General features: G+C 45.8%; 1 protein-coding gene across 1 annotated transcript in view; it reads right to left on the minus strand.

The window, feature by feature from the left end:
- Positions 1-20,025, minus strand: part of esr2a (estrogen receptor 2a) — a 54,882-nt gene that overhangs the window by 13,515 nt on the left and 21,342 nt on the right. The window contains exons 4-6 of the mRNA XM_056294875.1: positions 15,109-15,225; positions 12,779-13,096; positions 8,786-8,924 (exon numbers count right to left, since the gene is read on the minus strand). Coding sequence (XP_056150850.1) covers positions 8,786-8,924; positions 12,779-13,096; positions 15,109-15,225 — 574 coding nt within the window. The remainder of the gene's footprint in view (positions 1-8,785; positions 8,925-12,778; positions 13,097-15,108; positions 15,226-20,025) is intronic.

The raw sequence follows: 20,025 nt of genomic DNA on the forward strand, positions 1-20,025 counted from the left end.
ACACATACATACATACATACATACATACATACATACACACACGCACACACACACACATACATACGTATACATACACATACATACACACACATATATACATATACATACGTATATACACACACACACACACACACACACACACACACACACACACACACACACACACACACACACACACACATATATATATATAGTGGAAAAGTTCATTATTTTCCGTAATATAATTCAGAAAGTGAAACTTTCATGTGTTCTAGATTCATTACACATAAAGTGAAATATGTCAGGCCTTTCTTGTTTTAATCTTGATGGTTACGGCTCACAGCTCATGGAAATCAAAAATCCAGTCTCTGAAAATATCAGAATATTTTATAAAACCAATCAAAAAAGGGATTGATAATAGAGAAATGTCGACCTTCTGAGAAGTGTGTTCATTTGTGCGCTCAGTACTTGGCCGAGGCTCCTTTAGCAGGAATTACTGCTGCATCATCAGTGTGGCGTGGCATGGAGGCCGCCAGCCTGTTATGGAGCCGTTATGGAAGCCCAGGCTGCTTTGATAGCAGCCTTCAGCTCCTCTGCATTGTTGGGTCTGGGGTCTCTCATCTTCCTCTCGACAATACCCCATATAGGGTTCAGGTCAGGCCAGTTGGCTGGCCAACCAAGCCCAGTTCATGGTAGTTTTGGCCCTGTGGGCAGGTGCCAAGTCCTGCTGGGAAATGAAACCAGCATCTCCATACAGCTTGTCAGCAGACGGAAGCATGGAGCGCTCTAAAGTCTCCTGGTAGACGGCTGCGGTGATGAAACACCGTGGACCAACACCAGCAGACGACATGGCACCCCAACGTCACACTGGACTTCCAGCAGCTTGGATTCTGTGCCTCTCCACTCTTCCTCCAGACCCTGGGACCTTGATTTCCAAATGAAATGCAACACTTACTTTCATCTGAAAAGAGGACTTCGGACCACTGACCAGCGGTCCAGTTCTTCTCCTCCTGAGCCCAGGTAGGACGCTTCTGACGCTGTCTCTGGTCCAGGAGGGGCTTGACACTAGGGATGCCACACTTGTAGCCCAGTTCCTGGGCAGGTCTGAGTGTGGTGGCTCTTGATGCACTGACTCCAGACTCAGTCCACTCCTTGTGAAGCTCCCCAAGTTCTTGACTCGGTCTTGCTTGACCATCCTCTCAAGGCTGAGGTCTTCCCTGTTGCTTGTGCACCTTTTCCCACCACACGTTTCCCTTCCGGTCAGCTTTCCATGGACATGCTTTGATCCAGCACTCTGCCAACAGCCAGCCCTTCCAGCAGCGACCTCCTGTGGCTTATGGGGTATTGTCGAGAGGAAGATGAGAGACCCCAGACCCAACAATGCAGACGAGCTGAAGGCTGCTATCAAAGCAGCCTGGGCTTCCATAACGGCTCCATAACAGGCTGACTGCCTCCATGCCACGCCGCACTGATGATGCAGCAGTAATCCCTGCTAAAGGAGCCTCGGCCAAGTACTGAGCGCACAAATGAACACACTTCTCAGAAGGTCGACATTTCTCTATTATCCATCCTGTTTTTGATTGGTTTTATAAAATATTCTGATATTTTCAGAGACTGGATTTTTGATTTCCATGAGCTGTGAGCCATAATCATCAAGATTAAAACAAGAAAGGCTTGACATATTTCACTTTATGTGTAATGAATCTAGAACACATGAAAGTTTCACTTTCTGAATTATGTTATGGAAAATAATGAACTTTTCCACAATATTCTAATTTTTGGAGAGGCACCTGTACATATGGGTATATATGGGTATAAATGGGGAGGGTCATGTCAGGAAGGGCATCCGGCGTAAAAGCTTTGCCAAATCAAATATGCGGACCATGAATCAGATGTCCATACTGGATCGGTGGAGGCCCGGGTTACCAACCACCACCACCACCACCACCGGTACTGCTGACCGGCAGGGCACCGGTGGAAACTATGCTACTGTTGAGCAAAGGAGAAGGAGAGGGGGAAGGCGTGGCCAGGGGCAGCAGGAGAGGAAGGAGGGTAGGCAGGTGGAGGTGAGAGTATGGAGCTGCCAGGGAAGAGGAGAAGAGGAAGGCCAAAGAGGAGGTTTATGGAGGTGGTGAGGGAGGACATGCAGGTGGCTGGTGTGACAGAGGAAGATGCAGAGGACAGGAAGAGATGGAAACGGATGATCCGCTGTGGTGACCCCTAATGGGAGCATCTGGAAGTAGTAGTAGTAGTAGTAGTAGGAGGAGGAGGAGGAGGAGGAGGAGAAGGAGTAGTAGTAGTAGTAGTAGTAGATTATGTCAGAGCTGGTGGTGGATTTATGTTTAAAATATAAATTGCAAAACAGCTCTAAATCTGTGAATTGTTTGGGCCAACATTTTTAATGAATCTACTACTGATACTACTACTTTTGGCTGCTCCCGCTAGGGGGCACCACAGCGGATCTCTTCCTGTCTTCTGCGTCTTCCTCTGTCACACCAGCCACCTGCATGTCCTCCTTCACCACATCCATAAACCTCCTCTCTGGCCTCCCTCTTCTCCTCTTCCCTGGCAGCTCCATATTCAGCATCCTTCTCCCAATATACCCAGCATCTCTCCTCCACACATGTCCAAACCATCTCCATCTTGCCTCTCTTGCTTTGTCTCCAAACCGTCCAACCTGAGCTGTCCCTCTAATATACTCGTTCCTAATCCTGTCTCCATGGATGATGATATCATCTTCATCTCTACCACCTCCACCTCCACCTCCGCCTCCTGTCTTTTCGTCAGTGCCACTGTCTCCAAACCATACAACATAGCTGGTCTCACTACCATCTTGTGAACCTACCCCTTAACTCTTGCTGGTACCCTTCTGTCACAAATCACTCCTGACACTCTTCTCCACCCACTCCACCCCGCCTGCACTCTCTTCTTCACCTCTACTGCACTCCCCGCTACTTTGGACAGTTGACCCCAAGTATTTAAACTCAAATGCCTTTGTCACCTCCACTCCTTGCATCCTGACCATCCCACTGTCCTCTCTCTCATTCATGCATATGTAGTCTGTCTTGCTCCTACTGACTTTCATTCCTCTTCTCTCCAGTGCATACCTCCACCTCTCCAGGCTCTCCTCAACCTGCACCCTACTCTCGCTACAGATCACAATGTCATCCGCGAACATCATCGTCCATGGAGACTCCTGCCTGATCTTGTCCGTCAACCTGTCCATCACCATTGCAAACAAGAAAGGGCTCAGAGCCGATCCTTGATGTAATCCCTCCTCCACCTTGAACCATCTGTCATTCCAACCGCACACCTCACCACTGTCACACCACCCTCATACATATCCTGCACCACTCCTACATACTTCTCTGCCACTCCCGACTTCCTCATACAATACCACACCTCCTCTCTCGGCACTCTGTCATAAGCTTTCTCTAAATCCACAGAGACACAATGCACCTCCTTCTGGCCTCCTCTATACTTCTCCATCAACATTCTCAAAGCAAACATCACATCTGTGGTGCTCTTTCGTGGCATGACACCATACTGCTGCTGCTGATCATCACCTCTCCTCCTCTTAACCTAGCTTCTATTACTCTTTCCCAAATCTTCATGCTGTGGCTGATCAACTTTATGCCTCTGTAGTTGCTACAGTTCTGCACATCGCCCTTGTTCTTGAAAATCGGTACCAGAGATGGTGCTCTCACGACCTTGACTTTACCCCAAACAAATTAGATGCAGTTCATAAAGGATGGGCCTCTCCTCATACTGTACTGTTTTTAACCAGGGGACGCTGAGCAACTTTGAGACGTTGAAAAGACTACACCAGTTAAATAATAGTGACTTTTAGAGATTTCCTCAGGTACGCCATCACATTAACGGTTTTATGTTAGAGAGTCAAACGGCATTTGAAAATAATTTATTGAAATTATTTGTTAGTGCCTATAGGATGGACTCAGGGCTTGAAATAATCTCTCGGCTATACAGGGGACTTCAGGAGCTTAAGATAGCAAGCACTACCTGCATAAAACAGCAATGGGAAAGGGGAACTAACAGCTCCATCCCAGAGGAAGTCTGGACCAAGTGTTGTGAATCTGAGTGGAGGATAACAAGCTGACCCTCATGGAGAGTGTTTGGCTGGAAGAATCTCAGTAGATATTTTATCACACCTGTTCACACATCTCGCCACTCAGGCTCTTCCAGCTGCTCCCAGGAAGCCAACCACTACCACTTGTTTTGGGCCTGCCCAAGACTAAATACCTTTTGGCATAAGATTTACATAGAATTAGTGACTATATTTGGGACAAAAATTACTTTTAATTGGGATGGACTCTTCTTTGGTCTATTACATGCAACACCCACAAACATTAATACAAGTTACTTATCTGGAATGTTGAGTGCAGCTGCTAGAAAAGCAAGTACAAAGAAATGGCTTAAGCCAGACACCCCATCTATAGAGGACTGGTATGATGTCATCTATAGAGGACTGGTATGACGTCATCTATAGAGGACTGGTATGACGTCATCTATAGAGGACTGGTATGATGTCATCTATAGAGGACTGGTATGACGTCATCTATAGAGGACTGCTATGACGTCATCTATAGAGGACTGGTATGATGTCATCTATAGAGGACTGGTATGACGTCATCTATAGAGGACTGATATGATTTCATCTATAGAGGACTGGTATGATGTCATCTATAGAGGACTGGTATGACGTCTTCTATAGAGGACTGCTATGATGTCATCTATAGAGGACTGGTATGATGTCATCTATAGAGGACTGGTATGACGTCGTCTATAGAGGACTGGTATGATGTCATCTATAGAGGACTGGTATGATGTTATCTATAGAGGACTGGTATGATGTAATCTATAGAGGACTGGTATGACGTCATCTATAGAGGACTGGTATGACGTCATCTATAGAGCACTGGTATGATTTCATCTATAGAGGACTGGTATGATGTCATCTATATAGAGGACTGGTATGATTTCATCTATAGAGGACTGGTATGACGTCATCTGTAGAGGACTGGTGTGATGTCATCTATAGAGGACTGGTGTGATGTCATCTACAGAGGACTGGTGTGATGTCATCTATAGCATACTGGTGTGATATCATCTGTAGAGGACTGGTATGATGTCATCTATAGCGTACTGGTATGATGTCATCTATAGAGGACTGGTGTGATGTCATCTATAGAGGACTGGTATGACGTCGTCTATAGAGGACTGGTATGATGTCATCTATAGAGGACTGGTATGATGTCATCTATAGAGGACTGGTATGATGTAATCTATAGAGGACTGGTATGACGTCATCTATAGAGGACTGGTATGACGTCATCTATAGAGCACTGGTATGATTTCATCTATAGAGGACTGGTATGATGTCATCTATATAGAGGACTGGTATGATTTCATCTATAGAGGACTGGTATGACGTCATCTGTAGAGGACTGGTGTGATGTCATCTATAGAGGACTGGTGTGATGTCATCTACAGAGGACTGGTGTGATATCATCTATAGCATACTGGTGTGATATCATCTATAGAGGACTGGTATGATGTCATCTATAGCGTACTGGTATGATGTCATCTATAGAGGACTGGTGTGATGTCATCTATAGAGGACTGGTGTGATGTCATCTATAGAGGACTGGTATGATGTCATCTATAGAGGACTGGTGTGATGTCATCTACACAGGACTGGTGTGATGTCATCTATAGCATACGGGTTTGATGTCATCTATAGAGGACTGGTGTGATGTCATCTATAGAGGACTGGTGTGATGTCATCTATAGAGGACTGGTATGATGTCATCTATAGCATACTGGTATGATGTCATCTATAGAGGACTGGTATGACGTCATCTATAGAGGATTGGTATGATGTCATCTATAGCATACTGGTATGACGTCATCTATAGAGGACTGGTATGACGTCATATATAGAGGACTGGTATGATATAATTTAAGTCAAGTCAATTTTATTTGTATAGCGCAATATCACAAATTACAAATTTGCCTTGGTGCGCTCTACAGCAACACAACATCCTGTCCTTAGACAGGATGACATTTTTGTGATGGGAAAGATGGACCTTCTCCATGGGGCTTAAGGTAACCAAATTTGAGAAAATCCGAGAGAAGTGGAAATTGTATATTTCCCCAAAACGCCCTTCTTTTGTTTAAATGTGTTTATGTAAATATGGTTTTTGTACCTTTTCTTTCTTTTTTCTTTTATCGCAAATGGAAGAACCCCCAATGCTCTATTTTGGGTTCTATAATCACTCTGTAAAATGCAGAAAAGATGGATCACTTTGTAAAAGTATCCACCTAAAGATGATTATGTAAAATGCTGTTAATGTGTGATTCCAAATAGAAAAAGAAAAAGAAAAAGAAACTCAGTATCAGCATGCTTCTTGTCCACTCCGCAGGCAGCCTCTCACTTTCCAAGATAGTGTTAAAAAATCTAGTTGAAAACCCCACTGCCACCTCTCCTCAACATCTCCATGCCTCCACAGGTGGCATGGAGATGTTTGGACCCATCAGGACCAACTGCCTTTCCACTCTTCATCCTCTTCATAGCTGCCCTCACTTCCTCCTTGCTAATCCGCTGAACTTCCTGATTCACTATCCCCACATCATCCAACCTTCTGTCTCTCTCATTTTCTTCATTCATCAGCCCCTCAAAGTACTCCTCCCACCTTCTCAACACACTCTCCTCACTTGTCAGCACATTTCCATCGCTATCCTTCATCACCTTCACCTGCTGCCCATCCTTTCCAACTTGTTTAGACAATCGGTACAAGTCCTTTCTCCTTCCTTAATGTCTAACCTGTCATACAACTCACCATATGCCTTTTCCTTTGCCTTTGCCACCTCTCTCTTCGCTTTACGCTGCATCTCCTTGTACTCCTGTCTACTTTCTTCATCTCTCTGACTATCCGACTTTTTCTTTGCCAACCTCTTCCTCTGTATACTTTGCTGTACTTCCTCATTCCACCACCAAGTCTCCTTGTCTTCCTTCCTCTGTCCTGATGACACACCAAGTACCTTCCTAGCTGTCTCCCTCACTATTTCTGCAGTGGTTGTCCAGCCATCTGGCAACTCTTCACTACCACCCAGTGCCTGTCTTAACTCCTCCCTCAGCTCCACACAACAGCCTTCCTTCTTCAACTTCCACCATTTGATCTTCGGCTGTGTCTTCACTCTCTTCCTCTTCTTGGTCTCCAAAGTCATCCTACAGACCACCATCTGATGCTGCCTAGCTACGTTCTCCCCTGTCACCACCTTGCAGTCCCCAATCCCTTTCAGATCGCACCTCCTGTGTGCACTTTCCTCCACTCTTGTACGTCACCCTGTGTTCCTCCCTCTTCTTGAAATATGTATTCACCACAGCCATTTCCATCCTTTTCGCAAAATCAACCACCATCTGTCCTTCCACATTTCTCTTCTTGACTCCATACCTTCCCATCACCTCCTCATCACCTCTGTTCCCTTCACCAACATGTCCATTGAAGTCCACACCAATCACCACTCTCTCCTCCTTGGGTACCCTCTCCACCACGTCATCCAACTCACTCCAGAATTCTTCTTTCTCGTCCAACTTGCATGGCATATGCGCTGATAACATTCAGCAATACACCTTCAATTTCCAGCTTCATACTCATCACTCTGTCTGACACTCTCTTCACCTCCAGCACACTCTTGACATACTCTTCCTTCAGAATTACCCCTACCCCATTACTCCTCCCATTCGCACCATGGTAGAAGAGTTTGAAGCCACCTCCGATACTCCTGGCCTTACTCCCCTTCCACCTGGTCTCTTGCACACACAGTATACCTACCTTTCTTCTCTCCATCATATCAGCCAGCTCTCTCCCTTTACCAGTCATAGTGCCAACATTCAAAGTTCCGACTCTCACCTCCACACTCCCACCCTTCCCCCTCTCTAGCTGCCTCTGGACATGCCTTCCCCCTCTCCTTCTCCTTCACCCAACAGTAGCACAGTTTCCACCGGCACCCTGCTGGCCAACAGTACCAGCGGTGGTCATACTTTGTTATGAATAAAAGGAGATAATTATTTGGACCTGTAAGTAATGTTTTTACCTTGAAATAACGTTATCTCTGAAGAAAATGAGTGATTATGTTGCAGTGGTCAACTTCTGCTTGTCTTCCCATTTGGGAAGCTGCAATACATATGATATGTATGTATGTGATAATTACTTGTAGGAAAACCCTTCCTGGATCATGGTCTTACCTCCCAAGTGGGGCTTAACAATACCTAAAACTGTGTGATCGGGAAGGTACAGGGTGAAGAGTGGACCCACACAACCCTAATCCAAAATAGATCCCTATGAAAGTGGCGAGTAGGAGGATCAAGTTTGCCCAGCCCAGAAAAGTATCACCAGCACCCGTACCTGGGGCCAAGCATGCCCTGTTGTTCCACTTAAACTGACTGGGTTCTCTATGGGACCATTGTGTGGGTCCTCCACCCACCCATCATCCCTAAGATTGGGAGTAGGGGTCTGCTGTGAGACCCGTTGAGCGAGGGGCAAGAACAGAGCTGAAAGGTTGCTCTTTGGCAACAGAAGCTGACACAAGACATAACCTCTTTGGAGTTGGGTGGGGTGTAGCTGGTGCAAGAGGTACAGAAGTGCTGGCTAGATATATAACTGGGTTCGTGTCTACCCACGATGCCAACCTCAAACGCTTTAGTCAGTATCAACAGGGGGTGAGGGGGTGGGGGGGCATGTTCCTGCCAAACAAGCGGGAGTAGATTTCGGCTCGGTGTTACCTGCTCAGGCTAAGGTCGGGGGAGAAGATGAGTTTCCCCGGATGGTCCACAGATCTCCACATTAGTCCCATCATCAGCACCTCCAGCCAGCAGCACTCCAACAAGTGAACTTGGTCTAACAGGCTGAGCTCCATAAACCCTGCAGAAATCATGAGCAGGTGAGTACCACATTCACCCCCGATCAGTAATCAGGTCTGCTGACCTTTTCTTTTTCTTTGTTGAGAACAGTCCATATTCATACAGGCCACATTTGCAGGTCATAACATCTGGTTTTAAGATGGACTAGCCAGGGTGGGATCTACACAATCTGTTGGACAAACATGCACACATACATCACCCCAAACTAATGACCCCCCCCCCTTTTCTCCCCAATTGTACCCGGCCAATTACCCCACTCTTCTGAGCCATCCCAGTTGCTGCTCCACCCTCTCTACCGATCTGGGGAGGGCTGCAGACTACCACATGCCTCCTCCCGTACATGAGGAGTCACCAGCCGCTTCTTTTCACCTGACAGTGTGGAGTTTCGCCAGGGGGACGTAGCGCGTGGGAGGATCACGCTGTTCCCCCCGACCAGGCGCCCTGACCAACTAGAGGAGGTGCCAGTGCAGCGACCAGGAGACATACCCACATCCGGCTTCCCACCCGCAGACACGGCCAACGTGTCTGTAGGGACGCCCGACCAAGCCGGAGGTAACACGGGGATCTGAACCGGGATCCCCGTGTTGGTAGGCAACGTAATAGACCACCAGGCCACCCAGACGCCCAAACAAATTATGTTAATGTTATGGCATCAGCCTGGGGGGGGGGGTCTCTGACCACAGCTGAATCTCTGGGGGTCCAGCAGTCATTAGGCGTTTGCATATCATGCAGACAAGCTGTCTGAATTCCTCATCAGATGGACTCCATCAATACACTTATAGTCAAAACACTCATGTCACTGGGTTCGAATCCAGCCCAGGTCCTTTGTTGCACATCATCCCTCCTCTTTGCCCTGCCTTTCTTGTCTCTCTCGACTAGCACTAGAAAATAAAGCGGAAATGCCCAAAAAACAAAAAACACTTAAGGTGAAACGTGTGGTTAGACTTCCGTTTTACCCTGGAGGTCACATTGCAGCACTGACCTGACATGCTGGACACAGCAGGCCAGTTAGTGTGTCTGCTAAAGGTCATTGTACTGAACCATTACTCACTGGGCACCAGTGAGGCTCTAGCTGAACGTTGTGTTATCATTCATCAGTGAGGCTCTAGGTGAACGTTGTGTTATCATTCACCAATGAGGCTCTAACTGAACGTTGTATCATTCACCAATGAGGCTCTAGCTGAACGTTGTGTTATCATTCACCAATGAGGCTCTAGCTGAACGTTGTGTTATCATTCATCAGTGAGGCTCTAGGTGAACGTTGTGTTATCATTCACCAATGAGGCTCTAGCTGAACGTTGTGTTATCATTCGCCAATGAGGCTCTAGCTGAACGTTGTGTTATCATTCATCAGTGAGGCTCTAGGTGAACGTTGTGTTATCATTCGCCAATGAGGCTCTAGCTGAACGTTGTGTTATCATTCACCAGTGAGGCTCTAGCTGAACGTTTTGTTATCATTCACCAATGAGGCTCTAGCTGAACGTTGTGTTATCATTCACCAATGAGGCTCTAACTGAACGTTGTGTTATAATTCAGCAATGAGGCTCTAGCTGAACGTTGTGTTATCATTCAGCAATGAGGCTCTAGCTGAACGTTGTGTTATCATTCATCACTAGCTGGACGCTGACTGGATGATGTATGAAGAGCTGTCATTACTGGTGGTGGTCTGCTCCTCTTCATCATCAATATCTCAATCACTCAACCTACATCCCAATCACTACGCATAATGTTGATGAAAGATATCACTGGAAACACCTTTCTATTTATTCTATTAGTCTCTAAACGTTCTATTAGTTTCTGTTTGTTCTATTGGTTTCTATTGTTCTTTTAGTTTCTATATGTTCTATTTGTTCTATTAGTTTCTAAACGTTCAATAAGTTTCTGTGAGTTCTATTAGTTTCTATTTGTTCTATTAGTTTCTATATGTTCTATTAGTTTCTAAATGTTCTATTAGTTTCTATTTGTTCTATTTGTTCTATTAGTTTCTATATGTTCTATTAGTTTCTACGTATTCTATTAGTTTCTATTTATTCTAATAGTTTCCATTTATTCTATTACGTTCTATTTATTCTATTACTTTCTATATGTTCTACTAGCTTCTATATAGTCTATTACTTTCTATATATTCTATTAGCTTCTCTATGTTCTATTAGCTTCTATGTGTTCTATTAGCTTCTATATGTTCTACTGGTTTCTATTTGTTCTATTAGTTTCTATATGTTCTATTAGTTTCTACGTATTCTATTAGTTTCTATTTATTCTAATAGTTTCCATTCATTCTATTACGTTCTATTTATTCTATTACTTTCTATATGTTCTACTAGCTTCTATATAGTCTATTACTTTCTGTATATTCTATTAGCTTCTCTATGTTCTATTAGCTTCTATGTGTTCTATTAGCTTCTATATGTTCTACTGGTTTCTATATGTTCAATTAGCTTATATATGTTCTATTAGCTTCTATGTGTTCTATTTGTTTCTATATGTTCTATTAGTTTCTATATGTTCTATTTGTTTCTATATGTTCTATTAGTTTCTATATGTTCTATTTGTTTCTATATGTTCTATTAGCTTCTATATGTTCTATTAACATCTATATGTTATATTTTCTACATGTTCTATTAGTTTCTATATATTCTCATAGCTTCTATATGTTTTATTAGTTTATATATATTATATTAGCTTCTTTATGTTCTATTAGTTTCTACCTAATGAGTTCAGAATCGTGTCTAACTGCATTTCAGCTTTCACTGATGTAAAGCAGTCAATGACTAGTGGCAACTAACAACTACCAGGTCACCACTACACAACTAACAAGTACTAGGTCACTGCTACACAACTACCAGGTCACCGCTACACAACTACCAGGTCACCACTATACAACTAACAACTACCAGGTCATCGCTACACAACTACCAGGTCACCACTATACAACTAACAACTACCAGGTCACTGGTACACAACTACCAGGTCACCGCTACACAACTACCAGGTCATCACTATACAACTAACAACTACCAGGTCACTGTTACACAACTACCAGGTCACCGCTACACAACTACCAGGTCACCACTACACAACTACCAGGTCACCGCTACACAACTAACAACTACCAGGTCACCGCTACACAACTACCAGGTCACCACTATACAACTAACAACTACCAGGTCATCGCTACACAACTACCAGGTCACCACTATACAACTAACAACTACCAGGTCACTGGTACACAACTACCAGGTCACTGCTACACAACTACCAGGTCATCACTATACAACTAACAACTACCAGGTCACCGTTACACAACTACCAGGTCATCACTATACAACTAACAACTACCAGGTCTGTTACAGAACTACCAGGTCACCACTACACAGCTAACAACTACCAGGTCACCACTACATAACTAATAACTACCAGGTCACCACTACACAACTAACAACTACCAGGTCACCACTACATAACTAATAACTACCAGGTCACCGCTACACAACTAACAGCTCCATCAGACAAACTGGAGCATCAGAGGTTTGGGAGAAAGAAATAATGCTGCATCTTGGGTTTCCTAATTAAGAGACCATTCAGAAGTCATTGTTAAACGCTGTTGTGTATAAGCAGGTGCTGGTCCAGACACAACACTACAAGACTCACTCACAAAACATGTGCTGGGTTGTTTTTCTTCATTTCAGTGAAACTGTAATTATCTCATCACAACAGGCTGTTTAATTTGAGCTGGTGAAACAACTTCCACGTCAGATATTGCCCACACTCACAATCCCTCACACGCACACACACACACACACACACACACACACACACACACACACACACACACACACACACACACGGATATACCTGGAATCTTCTTGGCCCAGCTGATCATGTGGACCAGTTCCTTGTCAGCTAGATTCGTGAGTGACATCATCACGTTTCCCTCGGTCAGCTGACACCTCGTGTCCCTCATGAGGAAGATCTCTGGCGGCTCGGCCTCCATTATTCGTACGATCAGCTGCTCCGGGGTAAGTTTACGGGGGCAGGGTTCGTTTGGGGAACCACCCTCAACTCCACTTACCAGCTCCCTCTTTGGTCTGTTAGGCCTGCTGCGGGAGGAACAGCGGCTCCCTCGCCTGGCCTGGGGGGTCCTGAAACCATCGCGCCGCTCCCTACGCATACCTGAGCCGAGGAAACAGCGTGGTCAAACCAAAGACCCTTCCACCACTGTCTGCTTCCCATCCATCCATCTGTCCGTTACCTGACCCGCTTATCCTGCCCCCAGGGTCGAGGGGGTGCTGGAGCCTACCCCAGCAGTCATTGGGCGGCAGGCGAGGAGACACCCTGGACAGGCCGCCAGGCCGTCACACAGTGCCCCCCCCCACCACACCACACCACACCATACACACATCCATACATAGGGACAGTGTAGTATGGCTGATTCACCTGACCTACACGTCTTTGGACTGTGGGAGGAAACCCACGCAGACACGGGGAGAACATGCAGACTCCACACAGAGGACGACCCGGGACCACCCCCAAGGTTGGAATACCCCAGGGCTCAAACCCAGGACCCTCTTGCTGTGAGTCGACTGCGCTAACCACTGCACCACCGTGCCGCCATAATGCAAAAAATTGTCTTATTTCAATAATTTGATAAAATTATTGAAAATTATTGTTTGGGTGATAAATCTTCAGTACAAACTTAAAACTGTTGGAAAACTTCAACACCATTTTTGGTGGCAACTGAAAATACAATTAATGGTTTCTATGTAGACCTTACTTGTCTGCTCTGTATTTTGTTTTTTGTAGCTTTTACTCTCAATGACATCCAGCATTACTTTCAAAACCTAAGGAATGGCTGCGCAGTACTTCAGAGCCGACACGAATCATTTCTTAATTCAACATTTTCCAGCAACTCCAATCACGCAGGGATTAATTACCCAGCCGACCCTGTGGGCCACAAGTGCTACAGCTGAGCTGGCTAGCGGATGACGTTCACATTCTGCTGAAGTCTCTGAAAAACATGCAGGTGTCATTCCTGTCAGTTCTATAATGAGTTTTTCCTCTTTATTTTTTTTTAATGGTGAACATTTGCAGATGGAGCTGAAGAAAATGATCTACTGAAACACTGAGTAGGGCTTTTTTTTAATTAAATATAGATTTGAGAAATTGTCCCTTAACATAGACTTTGGCGACTTTACGTCCAGGATTAAGTTGGTTAGATGTGGCTTTCTGCACCTCGGGAAACACTCTGTGGATTTGACGTTTTAGCACAGAGCTAGCTAGCTAGCTAGCTCACTAATGTTGAGCTAGCTAGCTAGCTAGCTCACTAATGGTGTCCCCGCCTCTGGCCTGTTGCAACTATTTCACAATAGAATAGTATCATTGTTGCTCAAGCAAATATACCAGACGCTAGGTTTTAGCCATTTTCTTTTGACATGATGATATATATATATATATATATATATATATATATATATATATATATATATATATATATATATATATATATATATATATATATATATATATATATATATATAACTTTGACAACACTTAGCAGTTAGCCTAGCCACTAACGATGTCCAGGGTGTCTCCCAGCCTGCTGCCCAATGACTGCTGGGATAGGCTCCAGCATCCGCGCGACCCTGAGAGCAGGAAAAGCGGTTTGGACAATGGATGGATGGGTGGATGGATGGACATTCCTTTTTTTATGTGAGCCTAAACTTTATTTTCTTGCACTAGCAATTGAGCGTTGGGTTAAAGGCTCAAACAGGTCTTGTAGAACAAGGTGTGAGACATGTTGCCAAGCTTTTGCCCAACATCTTCCAATACTTCTCAGTCCACTTCATAAATCTGTTGAATAGATTTATTTTGAACAAAATTAATACACTACAGCTATTTACAAATGTTAGAGCTGAGATGATGGTTTGCATTAGTCCAGAGAATAATCAAGTGTATAAAGAAAAGAAAAGGGTATCTAAACACAAACTCTGACATGGCATGAAAATCTGAACAAATGAGACTGCAACACGAGGATCTATATCAGGAAGGCTACATGTCGAGTTGGTGAAGTTCCCTTTTTGTTGGATGCAGAAAAATGCAAGAGATTCAAATTAGGTTCAGATACATCAAATCCTGAAGGGAACGAGCAGGTAAAGAGAAAGTAAAGGGACCAGGGAAATACAAACCACACTTGGTCATGCCAACTTCATAGCATTTGCGGAGGCGGCAGGCCTGGCAGCTCTTACGGCGGTTCTTGTCTATGGTGCACTGATTCGTTGCCGGACAGATGTAGTCACTGTGTCCTGAAATCAGAATCACAATCAGAACCAGAAACACATCGCCATTTCATTTCATGCACTTGCACACATGAAATGAAATGAAACATCGTTTCCCCCAGCGCACAGTAGCGCAACACAAGAACAAAACCACCCAAAATCTACAAGAACTACAAGATCACATACACCCAAAGTAAAAAAAAAACTAAAACAAAACCACTGTCCAGGAGAAAGAGTGCCAGCCAGGATGACTGCCGGAACTGCAGGTCTGCATGGGCTAGCAGTTAGCTTAGCCTGCCCCGCTTCCGCGTCCTGTCAGACTGCCCTCGGTGTTACCTCTTGGGCCCACAGGATGCTGCAGACCAAGCTACACCATCTGATCCAGCGCCAGCTCTCCCAGCCATCCAACAAAGACACAACCTTAGACGCAGACGTGGACAAAGACACTGCATGGACGGTACTGGGAGAGGCGTGAATGAAATTACCACATAAATGAGGTGGTTGTACAGCTCCAGGGTTGGTGGGGAGGAGGTGTGGGGATGGTGAGGAGATGAGGGGGAGGGGAGGTTTACACAGAGAGATGAGAGGATGATAGAAAAGAGACATGGTGCAGGAGAGAGGGAGAACGGGGGCTGGGGATGGTCATCCGGTCCAAAGATCTTGAAATGAGCTACTCCAGAGAACATCAAACAAATCCTTAACCACAAACCAAGATTCATTAGCAAGAAAGAACAGTGGGGGCAGGCTTTCAAACGGTGCACATATCATTCAATGTGAATACCCTTGCTTTAGATAGATAGATAGATAGATAGATAGATAGATAGATAGATAGATAGATAGATAGATAGATAGATAGATAGATAGATAGATAGATAGATAGAAAGATGTGACTACCCTTGGCCAACATTTAAGTACATGACCATCTGACAGAAACATTACCTGTATCCCACCCTACTATCAAGTCAAGGGGAAACTAGTGGGGGGGGGGGCTTTTCAGATGCAAGAATTAAATGAAAAACCTCATTCACGGGGCACCTGGTTAGCGTGGCGGTCTATTCCGCTGCCTACCAACACGGGGATCACGGGTTCGAATCCCCGTGTTACCTCTGGCGCGGTCGGGCGTCCCGACAGACACAATTAGCCGTGTCTCCGGGTGGGAAGCTGGATGTGGGTATGTGTCCTGGTCACTGCACTAGCGCCTCCTCTGGTTGGTCGGGGCGCCTGTTCAGGGCGGCAGGGGGACTGGGGGGAATAGCGTGATCCTCCCTCGTGCTACGTCCCTCTGGTGAAACTCCTCACTGTCAGGTGAAAAGAAGCGGCTGGCGACTCCTCATGTATGGGAGGAGGCATGTGGTAGTCTGCAGCCCTCCCCGGATTAGCAGAGGGGGTGGAGCAGAGACCGGGACGGCTCAGAAGAGTGGGGTAATTGGCCGGATATAGTTGGGAGAAAAGGGGGGAGAAAAAAAGAAAGAATATCGTAATTCAGACACGCCCCTAACCGGTTTATTTCCCCTTAATGTTCATCGCCAGCTGACTCCTGACCAAACAACGTTCAGGGAAACGTGACCGAACCACAACAGTGTGAAGGGAAGCCACCAGAGTGACGTGTGAAGAACCACAGCAGTGTGAAGTGAAGTCACCAGAGTGACATGTGAAGAACCACAGCAAGGTGAAGTGAAGTCACCAGAGTGACGTGTGAAGAACCACAGCAGTGTGAAGGAAAGCCACAAGAGTGACGTGTGAAGAACCACAGCAGTGTGAAGGAAAGCCACAAGAGTGACGTGTGAAGAACCACAGCAGTGTGAAGGAAAGCCACCAGAGTGACGTGTTAAGAACCACAACAGTGTGAAGGAAAGCCACCAGAGTGACATGTTAAGAAACACAGCAGTGTTAAGGAAAGCCACCAGAGTGACGTGTGAAGAACCACAGCAGTGTGAAGGAAAGCCACCAGAGTGATGTGTGAAGAACCACAGCAGTGTGAAGGAAAGTCACCGGAGTGACATGTGAAGAACCACAGCAGTGTGAAGTGAAGTCACCAGAGTGACGTGTGAAGAACCACAACAGTGTGAAGGAAAGTCACCAGAGTGACATGTGAAGAACCACAGCAGTGTGAAGGAAAGCCACCAGAGTGACGTGTGAAGAACCACAGAATGTGAAGGAAAGCCACCAGAGTGACGTGTGAAGAACCACAGCAGTGTGAAGGAAAGCCACCAGAGTGACGTGTGAAGAACCACAGCAGTGTGAAGTGAAGTCACCAGAGTGACGTGTGAAGAACCACAACAGTGTGAAGGAAAGTCACCAGAGTGACATGTGAAGAACCACAGCAGTGTGAAGGAAAGCCACCAGAGTGAGGTGTGAAGAACCACGGCAGTGTGAAGGAAAGCCACCAGAGTGACGTGTGAAGAACCACGGCAGTGTGAAGGAAAGCCACCAGAGTGACGTGTGAAGAACCACAGAATGTGAAGGAAAGCCACCAGAGTGACGTGTGAAGAACCACAGCATTGTGAAGGAATGCCACCAGAGTGACATGTTAAGAACCACAACAGTGTGAAGGAAAGCCTCCAGAGTGACATGTTAAGAAACACAGCAGTATGAAGGAAAGCCACCAGAGTGACGTGTGAAGAACCACAGCAGTGTGAAGGAAAGCCACCAGAGTGACGTGTGAAGAACCACAGCAGTGTGAAGGAAAGCCACCAGAGTGACGTGTGAAGAACCACAGCAGTGTGAAGGAAAGCCACCAGAGTGACATGTTAAGAACCACAACAGTGTGAAGGAAGGCCACCAGAGTGACATGTTAAGAAACACAGCAGTGTTAAGTAAAGTCACCAGAGTGACGTGTGAAGAACCACAACGGTGTGAAGGAAAGTCACCAGAGTGACATGTGAAGAACCACAGCAGTGTGAAGGAAAGCCACCAGAGTGACGTGTGAAGAACCACAGCAGTGTGAAGTGAAGTCACCAGAGTGACATGTGAAGAACCACAGCAGTGTGAAGGAAAGTCACCAGAGTGACGTGTGAAGAACCACAGCAGTGTGAAGGAAAGTCACCAGAGTGACGTGTGAAGAACCACAACAGTGTGAAGGAAAGTCATCAGAGTGACATGTGAAGAACCACAGCAGTGTGAAGGAAAGCCACCAGAGTGACATGTGAAGAACCACAGCAGTGTGAAGGAAAGTCACCAGAGTGACGTGTGAAGAACCACAGCAGTGTGAAGGAAAGCCACCAGATTGACGTGTGAAGAACCACGGCAATGTGAAGGAAAGCCACCAGAGTGACGTGTGAAGAACCACAGCAGTGTGAAGGAAAGCCACCAGAGTGACGTGTGAAGAACCACAGAATGTGAAGGAAAGCCACCAGAGTGACGTGTGAAGAACCACAGCAGTGTGAAGGAAAGCCACCAGAGTGACGTGTGAAGAACCACAGCATTGTGAAGGAATGCCACCAGAGTGACATGTTAAGAACCACAACAGTGTGAAGGAAAGCCACCAGAGTGACATGTTAAGAAACACAGCAGTATGAAGGAAAGCCACCAGAGTGACGTGTGAAGAACCACAGCAGTGTGAAGGAAAGCCACAAGAGTGACGTGTGAAGAACCACAGCAGTGTGAAGGAAAGCCACCAGAGTGACGTGTGAAGAACCACAGCAGTGTGAAGGAAAGCCACCAGAGTGACATGTTAAGAACCACAACAGTGTGAAGGAAAGCCACCAGAGTGACATGTTAAGAAACACAGCAGCGTTAAGGAAAGTCACCAGAGTGACGTGTGAAGAACCACAACGGTGTGAAGGAAAGTCACCAGAGTGACATGTGAAGAACCACGGCAGTGTGAAGGAAAGCCACCAGAGTGACGTGTGAAGAACCACAGCAGTGTGAAGTGAAGTCACCAGAGTGACATGTGAAGAACCACAGCAGCGTGAAGGAAAGTCACCAGAGTGACGTGTGAAGAACCACAGCAGTGTGAAGGAAAGTCACCAGAGTGACGTGTGAAGAACCACAACAGTGTGAAGGAAAGTCATCAGAGTGACATGTGAAGAACCACAGCAGTGTGAAGGAAAGCCACCAGAGTGACGTGTGAAGAACCACAGCAGTGTGAAGGAAAGCCACCAGAGTGACGTGTGAAGAACCACAGCATTGTGAAGGAATGCCACCAGAGTGACATGTTAAGAACCACAACAGTGTGAAGGAAAGCCACCACAGTGACATGTTAAGAAACACAGCAGTATGAAGGAAAGCCACCAGAGTGACGTGTGAAGAACCACAGCAGTGTGAAGGAAAGCCACCAGAGTGACGTGTGAAGAACCACAGCAGTGTGAAGGAAAGCCACCAGAGTGACGTGTGAAGAACCAGAGCAGTGTGAAGGAAAGCCACCAGAGTGACATGTTAAGAACCACAACAGTGTGAAGGAAAGCCACCAGAGTGACATGTTAAGAAACACAGCAGCGTTAAGGAAAGTCACCAGAGTGACGTGTGAAGAACCACAACGGTGTGAAGGAAAGTCACCAGAGTGACATGTGAAGAACCACAGCAGTGTGAAGGAAAGCCACCAGAGTGACGTGTGAAGAACCACAGCAGTGTGAAGTGAAGTCACCAGAGTGACATGTGAAGAACCACAGCAGTGTGAAGGAAAGTCACCAGAGTGACGTGTGAAGAACCACAGCAGTGTGAAGGAAAGTCACCAGAGTGACGTTTGAAGAACCACAACAGTGTGAAGGAAAGTCATCAGAGTGACATGTGAAGAACCACAGCAGTGTGAAGGAAAGCCACCAGAGTGACGTGTGAAGAACCACAGCAGTGTGAAGGAAAGTCACCAGAGTCACGTGTGAAGAACCA

The sequence above is a fragment of the Lampris incognitus genome, chromosome 15 (genome assembly GCF_029633865.1).
Source record: "Lampris incognitus isolate fLamInc1 chromosome 15, fLamInc1.hap2, whole genome shotgun sequence".
NCBI classification, from domain to species: domain Eukaryota; kingdom Metazoa; phylum Chordata; class Actinopteri; order Lampriformes; family Lampridae; genus Lampris; species Lampris incognitus.